The 12,274-nt window shown below is 44.5% G+C and overlaps 1 protein-coding gene across 1 annotated transcript in view; it reads right to left on the bottom strand.

The window, feature by feature from the left end:
- Nucleotides 1-12,274, bottom strand: part of LOC311125327 (semaphorin-6D-like) — a 122,946-nt gene that overhangs the window by 27,238 nt on the left and 83,434 nt on the right. Inside the window, exons 4-9 of the mRNA XM_084158394.1 lie at nt 10,906-11,119; nt 9,012-9,126; nt 8,745-8,802; nt 8,077-8,133; nt 7,741-7,842; nt 113-203 (exon numbers count right to left, since the gene is read on the bottom strand). Coding sequence (XP_084014520.1) covers nt 113-203; nt 7,741-7,842; nt 8,077-8,133; nt 8,745-8,802; nt 9,012-9,126; nt 10,906-11,035 — 553 coding nt within the window. The 5' untranslated portion in view covers nt 11,036-11,119. The remainder of the gene's footprint in view (nt 1-112; nt 204-7,740; nt 7,843-8,076; nt 8,134-8,744; nt 8,803-9,011; nt 9,127-10,905; nt 11,120-12,274) is intronic.

Genomic DNA, 12,274 nt, shown 5'->3' with positions numbered 1-12,274 from the left:
CCTAAAAGGCCTAACACTCAGGCTTTGGACTACATTTTATTGCTAATGGACTATGGGCAAAACATTTACATTTTACATTTCAAACTCTAAATTTATAAATTGAGCCACTCACCAGCAAAGAGGCCGAGGTTGGATTGGCCCGACTCGAAGGGACAGCGCGCCTGACCCACCACCTCTTCACCAACCTGCTCCAGGGTGGTCATCTATGTGAGCGAGAGGAAACTGTTGGTTTTCTGTCGCCATTATGGCCTTGGGCCTGGACTGAAACCAGCACTACACAAACCCCTTAACCCCTATACCTCCGCTGCAACATTAGCGGAATTGCTAACACAGGCATTGATAGAACGGCTGTGGTTGTTTAGCCCCTTGCTAGTGCTCATATATTATCTGGCTGCTTGTCCAGTTGCTCTGGGGACAGTCTCCTATTTGTGGCAAAGCAGGAGTTGGACTCCGTGCTCCCACACACACACACACTCACGAGCGCTAGGGAAAACAAAACATTTACGTCATTTAGCAGACGCTCTTATCCAGAGCGACTTACAAATTGGTGCATTCACCTTATGATAGCCAGTGGGACAACCACTTTACAATAAATAAAAATAAAAATAAATCTAATTTGTTAATTTTTAGAGTATATTTTAAATTTTAATTTGTTTTATATATTTATATATATATATATATATTATTATTATTATTTATTAAATATTAATTATTATTATTATTTATGTATTTTTTTGGGGGGTGGGGTGGGTAGAAGGTTTACTTTTATACTATCCCAGGTATTCCTTAAAGAGGTAGGGTTTCAAGTGTCTCCGGAAGGTGGTGAGTGACTCCGCTGTCCTGGCGTCGTGAGGGAGCTTGTTCCACCATTGGGGTGCCAGAGCAGCGAACAGTTTTGACTGGGCTGAGCGGGAACTGTGCTTCCGCAGAGGTAGGGGGAACAGCAGGCCAGAGGTGGAAGAACGCAATGCCCTCGTTTGGGTGTAGGGACTGATCAAAGCCTGAAGGTAAGGAGGTGCGGTTCCCCTCACAGCTCCGTAGGCACGCACCATGGTCTTGTAGCAGATGTGAGCTTCAACTGGAAGCCAGTGGAGTGTGCGGAGGAGCAGGGTGACTTGAGAGAACGTGGGAAGGTTGAACACCAGACGGGCTGCAGCGTTTTGGATGAGTTGTAGGGGTTTAATGGCACAGGCAGGGAGCCCAGCCAACAGCGAGTTGCAGTAATCCAGACGGGAGATGACAAGAGCCTGGATTAGGACCTGTGCCACTTCCTGTGTAAGGTAGGTTCGTACTCTGCGAATGTTGTAGAGCATGAACCTACAGGATCGGGTCACCGCTTTGATGTTAGCGGAGAACGACAGGGTGTTGTCCAGGGTCACGCCAAGGTTCTTTGCACTCTGGGAGGAGGACACAACAGAGTTGTCAACCGTGATGGCGAGATCATGGAGTGGGCAGTCCTTCCCTGGGAGGAAGAGCAGCTCCGTCTTGCCGAGGTTCAGCTTGAGGTGGTGATCCGACATCCAAACTGATATGTCTGCCAGACATGCAGTGATGCGATTCGCCACCTGGTTATCAGAAGGGGGAAAGGAGAAGATTAATTGTGTGTCGTCTGCGTAGCAATGATAGGAGAGACCATCTGAGGATATGACAGAGCCAAGTGACTTGGTGTATAGAGAGAATAGGAGAGGGCCTAGAACTGAACCCTGGGGGACACCAGTGGTGAGAGCACGTGGTGCGGAGACAGATTCTCGCCACGCCACCTGGTAGGAGCGACCTGTCAGGTAGGACGCAATCCAAGAGTGAGCCGCGCCGGAGATGCCCAACTCGGAGAGGGTGGAGAGGAGGATCTGATGGTTCACAGTATCAAAGGCAGCAGAGAGGTCTAGAAGGATGAGAGCAGAGGAGAGAGAGTTAGCTTTAGCAGTGCGGAGAGCCTCCGTGACACAGAGAAGAGCAGTCTCAGTTGAATGACCAGTCTTGAAACCTGACTGGTTTGGTTCAAGAACGTCATTCTGAGAGAGATAGCAGGAGAGTTGGCTATAGACGGCACGCTCAAGAGTTTTGGAGAGAAAAGAAAGAAGGGATACTGGTCTGTAGTTGTTGACATCGGAGGGATCGAGTGTAGGTTTTTTGAGGAGGGGTGCAACTCTCGCTTTCTTGAAGATGGAAGGGACATAGCCAGCGGACAAGGATGAGTTGATGAGCGAGGTGAGGTAAGGGACAAGGTCTCCGGAAATGGTCTGGAGAAGAGAGGAGGGGATAGGGTCAAGCGGGCAGGTTGTTGGGCGGCCGGCCGTCACAAGTCGCAAGATTTCATCTGGAGAGAGAGGAGAGAAAGAAGTCAAAGCATAGGGTAGGGCAGTGAGAGCAGGACCAGCGGTGTCATTTGACTTAATAAATGAGGATCGGATGTCGTCAACCTTCTTTTCAAAATGGTTGACAAAGTCATCCACAGAGAGGGAGGAGGGAGGGGGAGGGAGAGGAGGATTCAGCAGGGAGGAGAAGGTGGCAAAGAACTTCCTAGGGTTAGAGGCAGAGGCTTGAAATTTAGAGTGGTAGAAAGTGGCTTTAGCAGCAGAAACGGAGGAAGATAATGTAGAGAGGAGGGAGTGGAAAGATGACAGGTCCGCAGGGAGTCTAGTTTTCCTCCATTTCCGCTCGGCTGCCCGGAGCCCTGTTCTGTGAGCTCGCAATGAATCGTCAAGCCACGGAGCAGGAGGGGAGGACCGAGCCGGCTGGGAGGATAGGGGACATAGAGAGTCAAAAGATTCAGAGAGGGAGGAGAGGAGGGTTGAGGAGGCAGAATCAGGAGATTGGAGGGAGAAGGATTTAGCAGAGGGAAGAGATGATAGGACGGAAGAGGAGAGAGTAGCGGGAGAGAGAGAGCGAAGGTTGCGACGGCACATTACCATCTGAGTAGGGGCAGAGTGAGTAGTGTTGGAGGAGAGCGAGAGAGAAAAGGATACGAAGTAGTGGTCGGAGACTTGGAGGGGAGTTGCAGTGAGATTAGTAGAAGAACAGCATCTAGTAAAGATGAGGTCAAGCGTATTGCCTGCCTTGTGAGTAGAGGGTGAGGGTGAGGTCAAAAGAGGAAAGGAGTGGAAAGAAGGAGGCAGAGAGAAATGAGTCAAAGGCAGACGTAGGGAGGTTAAAGTCACCCAGAACTGTGAGGGGTCAGCCATCCTCAGGAAATGAACTTATCAAGGCGTCAAGCTCATTGATGAACTCTCCAAGGGAACCTGGAGGGCGATAAATGACAAGGATGTTAAGCTTGAATGGGCTAGTGACTGTGACAGCATGGAATTCAAATGAGGAGATAGACAGATGGGTCAGGGGGAAAAGAGAGAATGTCCACTTGGGAGAGATGAGGATTCCTGTGCCACCGCCGCGCTGACCAGATGCTCTCGGGTTATGCGAGAACACATGATCAGACGAGGAAAGAGCAGTAGGAGTAGCAGTGTTTTCTGTAGTAATCCATGTTTCCGTCAGCGACAAGAAGACGAGGGACTGGAGGGTGGCATAGGCTGAGATGAACTCTGCCTTGTTGGCCGCAGAACGGCAGTTCCAGAGGCTACCGGAGACCTGGAACTCCACGTGGGTCGTGCGCGCAGGGACCACCAGATTAGAATGGCAGCAGCCACGCCATGTGAAGCATTTGTATGGCCTGTGCGGAGAGGAGAGAACAGGGATAGACAGACACATAGTTGACAGGCTACAGAAAAGGCTACAATAATGCAAAGGAGATCGGAATGAAATTAACTAAGCATCTGGGAAAGCGAGAGAGCGGGGCCTCCCTCACGTTTCACTGAAACACTCAAATATAACTCTCCCAACTTCCACTTTAGATTAATAGACTTTAGTTAGTGTCTGGTCTGTTAGCAATGTTACCAAACAGACTAGTTCTGTCTCTTACCTCTAGTTAGTGTCTGGTCTATTAGCGATATTACCAAACAGACTAGTTCTGCTGGTCTGTTAGTAATGTTACCAAACAGACTAGTTCTGTCTCTTGCCTCTAGTTAGTGTCTGGTCTATTATCGATGTTACCAAACAGACTAGTTCTGTCTCTTGCCTCTAGTTAGCGTCGGGTCTATTAGCGATGTTACCAAACAGACTAGTTCTGTCTCTTACCTCTAGTTAGTGTCTGGTCTATTAGCGATGTTACCAAACAGACTAGTTCTGTCTCTTACCTCTAGTTAGTGTCTGGTCTATTAGCGATGTTACCAAACAGACTAGTTCTGTCTCTTACATCTAGTTAGCGTCTGGTCTGTTGGCGATGTTACCAAACAGACTAGTTCTGTTTCTTACCTCTAGTTAGCGTCTGGTCTATTAGCGATATTACCAAACAGACTAGTTCTGCTGGTCTGTTAGTAATGTTACCAAACAGACTAGTTCTGTCTCTTACCTCTAGTTAGTGTCTGGTCAATTAGCAATGTTACCAAACAGACTAGTTCTGTCTCTTACCTCTAGTTAATGTCCGGTCTATTAGCGATGTTACCAAAGAGACTAGTTCTGTCTCTTACCTCTAGTTAGTGTCTGGTCTATTAGGGATGTTACCAAACAGACTAGTTCTGTCTCTTACCTCTAGTTAGTGTCTGGTCAATTAGCAATGTTACCAAACAGACTAGTTCTGTCTCTTACCTCTAGTTAATGTCCGGTCTATTAGCGATGTTACCAAAGAGACTAGTTCTGTCTCTTACCTCTAGTTAGTGTCTGGTCTATTAGGGATGTTACCAAACAGACTAGTTCTGTCTCTTACCTCTAGTTAGTGTCTGGTCTATTAGCGATGTTACCAAACAGACTAGTTCTGTCTCTTACATCTAGTTAGCGTCTGGTCTGTTGGCGATGTTACCAAACAGACTAGTTCTGTTTCTTACCTCTAGTTAGCGTCTGGTCTATTAGCGATATTACCAAACAGACTAGTTCTGCTGGTCTGTTAGTAATGTTACCAAACAGACTAGTTCTGTCTCTTACCTCTAGTTAGTGTCTGGTCAATTAGCAATGTTACCAAACAGACTAGTTCTGTCTCTTACCTCTAGTTAATGTCCGGTCTATTAGCGATGTTACCAAAGAGACTAGTTCTGTCTCTTACCTCTAGTTAGTGTCTGGTCTATTAGGGATGTTACCAAACAGACTAGTTCTGTCTCTTACCTCTAGTTAGTGTCTGGTCAATTAGCAATGTTACCAAACAGACTAGTTCTGTCTCTTACCTCTAGTTAATGTCCGGTCTATTAGCGATGTTACCAAAGAGACTAGTTCTGTCTCTTACCTCTAGTTAGTGTCTGGTCTATTAGGGATGTTACCAAACAGACTAGTTCTGTCTCTTCCCTCTAGTTAGTGTCTGGTCAATTAGCAATGTTACCAAACAGACTAGTTCTGTCTCTTACCTCTAGTTAATGTCCGGTCTATTAGCGATGTTACCAAAGAGACTAGTTCTGTCTCTTACCTCTAGTTAGTGTCTGGTCTATTAGGGATGTTACCAAACAGACTAGTTATGTCACTTACCTCTAGTTAGCGTCTGGTCTATTAGCGATGTTACCAAATAGACTAGTTCTGTCTCTTACCTCTAGTTAGCGTCTGGTCCACTAGCGACATTACCAAACAGACTAGTTTTGTCTCTTACCTCTAGTTAGTGTCTGGTCTATTAGCGATGTTACCAAACAGACTAGTTCTGTCTCATGCCTCTAGTTAGTGTCTGGTCTATTAGCGATGTTACCAAACAGACTAGTTCTGTCTCTTACCTCTAGTTAGCGTCTGGTCTATTAGCGATATTACCAAACAGACTAGTTCTGCTGGTCTGTTATCGATGTTACCAAACAGACTAGTTCTGTCTCTTCCCTCTAGTTAGCGCCTGGTCTATTAGCAATGTTACCAAACAGACTAGTTCTGTCTCTTACCTCTAATTAGTGTCTGGTCTATTAGCAATGTTACCAAACAGACTAGTTATGTCTCTTGCCTCTAGTTAGTGTCTGGTCTATTAGCGATGTCACCAAACAGTTCTGTCTCTTGCCTCTAGTTAGTGTCTGGTGTATTATCGATGTTACCAAACAGACTAGTTCTGTCTCTTGCCTCTAGCTAGCGTCTGGTCTATTAGCGATGTTACCAAACAGACTAGTTCTGTCTCTTACCTCTAATTAGTGTCTGGTCTATTAGCAATGTTACCAAACAGACTAGTTCTGTCTCTTGCCTCTAGTTAGTGTCTGGTCTATTAGCGATGTTACCAAACAGACTAGTTCTGTCTCTTACCTCTAGTTAGTGTCTGGTCTATTAGCGATGTTACCAAACAGACTAGTTCTGTCTCTTACCTCTAGTTAGTGTCTGGTCTATTAGCGACATTACCAAACAGACTAGTTCTGTCTCTTACCTCTAGTTACTCTAGACTAAAGCATCATCTAAGCTCAGAAGTCTTCTGTACCAGTCCAGTGGCTCTGAGCTTCCAATAATTGAACATACACACCTCGAGATTCCACACGTTGTATTATTCATAAGGAAATATAAACACCGCCATCCCCCTGACACTCACTCGTAAAGGGCTCTGTGGACTTTCCCTACACCAGGTGACATGTTCAGACAAGTCCTGTGAGTCACCAAACACTATATCTATCTACAAAATATCTACACTATATCTATCTATCTACAAAACAACATCTGTCTGATTGGCTTCACCTCACTGCCTTCTATTAGCTGTAATTACCTCTCGTTTCTAATGCTAAATGACAAGACAAGTGTGGGGCTCTATTTTCTTATAACTAGATGTGATGCCTAGCTTAGAAAGAATGCATTAATGATTAAACATAATAGGTTTGTACTGTACTGATATAAATTGTTTAACATAACAAGCTGTGATTAATGTGAGGAATGTTAGGGAGTAGGGGGAGATAAGACTTGTGAGTCTCACACAGACACAAACACTGCCTCTTTGTTAAACTGCGCTCAAGGACGTGTACTGCAAAAGTGCTGACTCTCTGGACAAGTTGTGATGATAACAACTTATGCCTGGCAACAGTGAAGCGCCAAGGACCTGGGACCAGCCTGTGCGCCAACGATAGGCTGAGTAAATCTAAACCACGCTCAGTCTCTACTCTGATTGGCCAGCAGGGAGCGGGAACTATCTCTGTCAGAGTATTTAAAGAAGAACTTATAACAATGGACCAGTTCTCTGTCTGCCCTGCGTGGTATTTCAGTGGACCCGTATATACGAACATCATATTTACCATTGAAGTGTTTTGCATTAATTAAAATACTAGTCTATTTTAGAAGACTTGTATTGACCTCTTTTGTTCCAATACCAGATTTGAAGTGACGCAACTTAACACAAGTCATCTTTCTTGCCTTTTCAACAACCTCACTATTTTATGTATGCTAATTGTATTGTATGCAAAAAACAGGTGAATTTGTACGGCCATATTGTAAACAGTAGTGAAAGAATATGCATGGTGCTGACTTAATTTCGAAGTGCAAACCGACTGCTCGGGAAGCAATTATACCTTGTCAATGCAAGAGGACTGAACACACAAAAGGCTTAGCAAAAGAGGGGGTGAATGAAGACTCAAATTGTTGCATTGTGATAATGACTAGCTCATTGTCTCTGCATGCCCGCAAATCAGCAATCACAGCTTTCTAATTGGGGTGAAATTAACAAACGTCAATCATGGCTCTATTGAATCTAAAGGTTTGATGAAAAAAAGAAATTAACAGCACACATCACCACCTAGACTCACACACACAAACGCACACACATACCTTGTAGTTGCGGCAGGTGGGGTTGAAGGCATTGGTGCCGCAAGCAAACAGGGTCTCATCGTTCCGCGGTACCAGCACTTTGACGTAGTTGTAGCATTCATCCTGGAAAAACACACAGGATAGACTTTTTTAAATAGCACTGATGCATTACTAGGTATCACAACAATTAACAAATAAAATGATGGAGCCCTGAAACCATCCAATTATGTTATAGGGTGCACTTATGTTGCTAGGGACAGTCGATTCTCCCATTGAAGAACGGCAAACGGTAGCTAGTGTTTTCTCTCCAAACCTCAAAGTAGACACACATAGAACATGGTGGAGATAGATACTCACACTGTTTTTACCCCTCACGGTACACTTGGCCACATCCTTGGACCTCCATGTCAGCTTCTGCAATACATGAAAGGGGGGGAAACAAAACATGACACCACACCATGCTCTAGAGAAAGCCCCACCACACCACACATAGAGTTAAAAGAAAGAGCCAGACGCAATCACAGAATGTGTTTGTGTGGCCATAGCCTGTTAAGAGGCCTCTCTGTGACCTTTGGGTGAACTTTGGGTCTGCCTGCTGAGAGCATCGCTTGACTTCGCCGCCCCATCAGCAGCAGGTGTTTCTAGGAAGCTGATATGAAAAAGGGGTCTGGGTATAACTACTGGACTTTTGCCATATTGGGGTTACGCTTGAGGGTCCTGTGGTCTTTCATGTTAAACAGAGAGGGAGGTAGCTGGGGGAGCAGCCAAGCTAAGGCCCATTGTTTGCAGGCAAGTCCATTAGTGAGGAAAACTCAGTAGAGGCCAGGCTGTGGTACTTCTACAAACAAATATAATTCATATTGCAAATAAATGATGGGTAGTTTGTGTTCAGAAGAGAAAAAGCAGATCAAAAGTGTGCAGTAATAAACCACAAGGCCATGTTAGTTCCTGTTTTGTTTTTTATGTTGTATTCCATCTTGCATAGCCATGTGAGGTTTGATTGAGTGTTTGATTACGTAACTTACCAGCTGGGGGACGAAGTCGTCACCAGCTGTGGTCAGGTTTACTGCAAAAACATGGTCCCTGTGGGGTAAAGACTAAGATTTAGTGTCATGGTGTGCTGTACATAGTCTCATAAATAAAGGCAAACTCTAAGGGTTGGTTTCCCGGATTCTCCATTGAAAATGCTTCAGGGAAACAGACCCTAAATTGGTTAGTCTGGTTGTGATGTTAAATTGTTTGCGATTGTTAACATGTGGACCAGAATGGAGGCAGTGGATTGGCTGACTGACCTGGCAGCGATGTAGAGTATGTGGTTGATCCTCAGCATCCTCTGGAAGTCCAGGCCTAGTCTGGTTGTGTCGTTGTCCGACACCAGCCCCTGGAACCCTGGGTATAGGTAGGAGTCTACAAAGAGAGAGAAATTATAAGATAACAATAGTTCAATTATCACATACATTTCAAGATTTTTCCAATTCATGACAGCTCACTCCTGGACAGCTTATGGGAATGACTACTATCTCAAGTCGTCATTTCTAATTGGTTATCACGCGTGGTCCTGACAGGCCTCATTTTGGTGTGATATGGTGTTTAAATCTTTAATTCCGTAGTATTTGCTGTATTTTCAGTTGCTAGTGGCAATAAATGGATACGGCGTAGGTTTGCAGTAGCTAAACTAAACCATTCACTCTGGTCAGACACTTTCCATTCAAGTCATGTCCTGTTCTTTCTGTGGACTGTATCCAGGTTCAGGAGGCCTGCTTGTTTCTTAAAGGTCAGACTGGGGGGAAGGTAATGAACAGAAACCTCTGCTAGTCCTGCTCTCGCCTTTTGTGTCCAGTCCTGTGTGTTGTTCATAAAGGCACGCAACATAACATTTTTGAAAACATGAGCGTTTCTTATTGGACAAATCCCTGTTTTTATTGTCTGTTTTCTTCCGTTTGGTGCCTAATGAACACAACCCTGCTGAAGGGTAGATCAAGGTTTGATAGAGCCATAGTTTATTTGGCTTGGGATGAGGGAGCTAAGATAAAGTGTCTGCTACTGTAGTTCTGTCGTAAGCAATTTGCATAAATTGCAATTATTAAAGCACATACTGTAGCCGTAAGATTAAACTTCTGTCGAAAGGCTTTGTTTGGACAACACAACAGCAAATATGATGACTAGGCAAAAGTGTTCATTAAATGATAAGACTGTTGGCATTTCGTCGATGGCAAAGACGATGCCAGCTTGCAACATGCAGAGTGAGGTGCCGAATATGCTCTAACACTAAACAAAATGCCCTTGAGAAGTCCACTCTCACTCCCAGTTAGTGTAGGTAGGTCTGATGCTGTCATTTCCACTGTCTGAGATGTCAGGAGATCCGTAATCAATCGGTTTCAAGGTGTGTTACCTACTACATTTGGCAAAAAGGAGCTGAAATCAGTCTGAAATGTTCAGCATTATACCTTGACTTTGATTTGTGCATACCAGAACCACACTGTAAACCAGAACCAGAACCACACTGTAAACCAGAACCACACTGTAAACTCCCTCTCGTTCTTTTTCCCTCTCTCCTTCCGAGATTCTAAGCTGTTGACCGCACAAACCAACTCCTGTCTAATGCCACAATGCCAATGACAGCCCCTCAGTGACACTTTCTCCTTTGCCTCTCTTTATCCACCTTTCTCACACCGATAATGTATAGAACCTGTCCGGCTCATTAACTATTATGTAAAACATACCTCCTGGAGCCGATAGACCCACATATAGTTGGAGAACTGTGGGAAGACTGTGCCCAACACCCACTCAAAAACCAATGATGGCCATTTTGAGTGCACATCTCTGCTTAATCTAATATTGTGTTTAAGTTGCACAAGACACTCATCTCATGTGCAGGCCAACTCTACTGCCAGACTTCAGCTCATCAATGTATTAACAAGGTAGCATTAGGGCTCTGAGACAGCTTTAGGCCATGCAAATAGGGTATCTGTTTCCTTGCGTGCTGCTATTGACAAATATCACAGCAATCTTCCTCCCCTATCTCTGGGGTAGATTTATATGTCACATCATATTAGGGCACTCTAACAACCAGTCCTGTGCTACTAAATTAATCCCCTTATATCACAGAGGAAAAATACACAACATGGCACCACTTGGCCTTTTAAATCACTCTAAGCCAATCAGGGGGCTGGTGGGGCTACTCACGCTCCCATCCGACAACGTTGATTGGCTCCAGGTCCTTGGGAAAGGGCGTGGCCATGGCGGACAGTAGACAGGAAGTGAGTGTGAGGGCTGCCAGCAGGAGACGCCACCTCATCCGTTCCGGAAGGACCATCTTGAATGAGGAGAAGGGGGGTGGGTAGCAGCAAAAAGGGCTTCAGCAAGTCATGGTGTGGGGCTCCGATCCAATGAGCACTGTCTGTGGAGGGAAATATGGAAGGAGAAGAGAGGAATTAAATTCAGTTCAATCAGATGAAAAGGGGTCATAGAATACACACGTTGAAAACCTATTTCATATATCATGCAGCAGAGACTGCCAAATCTGTAATTGCTCAACTTATGACCTTTTCTCAATTGGCTAGTGGTTTTCACAAATTAATCGATTTGATTTAAATAACATTTATTCAGGAACTGATGTCTATTAATTGAATGATACAATTTCAGGACAAAAGAGGCATTTTTTGCTTGCATTATCTAAACAAAAAGCTACAGTTATGATTCATCATAGCCTAATGGCATCTAATGGCAAATCAAGAGCTCAAACCTGTGAGCATAACAACATGTATTCTTCATTACAATTTTGAAAGTAATGCACAAAAATAAATCTCACAGGACAATTGATTCACGTGATTGTCTCCATGTTCTGGTCTATCAACTCATGACACCGGCAGCAGTCCAGAACTCATAAAACTAAACTAAATGTTACCACTAATAAATAAAAAACTTTTTTCCAAGGTCAGACTGACACCAGGCAGTTATGGTCAGAAATATTAAATGACCGACTTTAGGCTGCCTGCTTTCATCGAAACATTTTGAATGAGTCAATTTATAGTTTCATTGAAGTTGTTTGACTCATTTTATAATGTTCCACATAAGTTCAGAGGAAATTTTTATATTGTAACGACTGCATCAGTTGATATACCAAGTGGATTACACAGAGCGAGATATATATTTTCTACAATTACTAGGGTAGCATTCTAAAATCCTGACTCTCTGACTCTTTCGTGAGGAATGCTGTGAGGAATGCATCCTTAAATTAGGCCTGACTCTACTGACTCGCTAGAGCAGGGTTTCCCAAACTCGGTCCTCAGGACCCGAAGGGGTGCATGTTTAGTTTTTTGCCCTAGCACTACACAGCTGATTAAAAAATAGTCAAGCTTTGATAATTTGAATCAGCTGTGTAACCAAAACGTGCACCCCTTGGGGTCCTGAGGACCGAGTTTGGGAAACACTGCGCTAGAGACAGGATGTTAGTGTGCTCCGCTAACTAACTGCCCTCCCAAAGTCAACAAACAGGAGCCCTCGCCATCAATTTCAATTAGCCTACGCCATCCTAGTTTAGATTCCGTGCAGG

The sequence above is a fragment of the Coregonus lavaretus genome, assembly GCF_964263955.1.
Source record: "Coregonus lavaretus genome assembly, chromosome: 3".
Classification (NCBI taxonomy): Eukaryota; Metazoa; Chordata; class Actinopteri; order Salmoniformes; family Salmonidae; genus Coregonus; species Coregonus lavaretus.
This window is presented reverse-complemented; position numbering and strand designations above follow the sequence as displayed.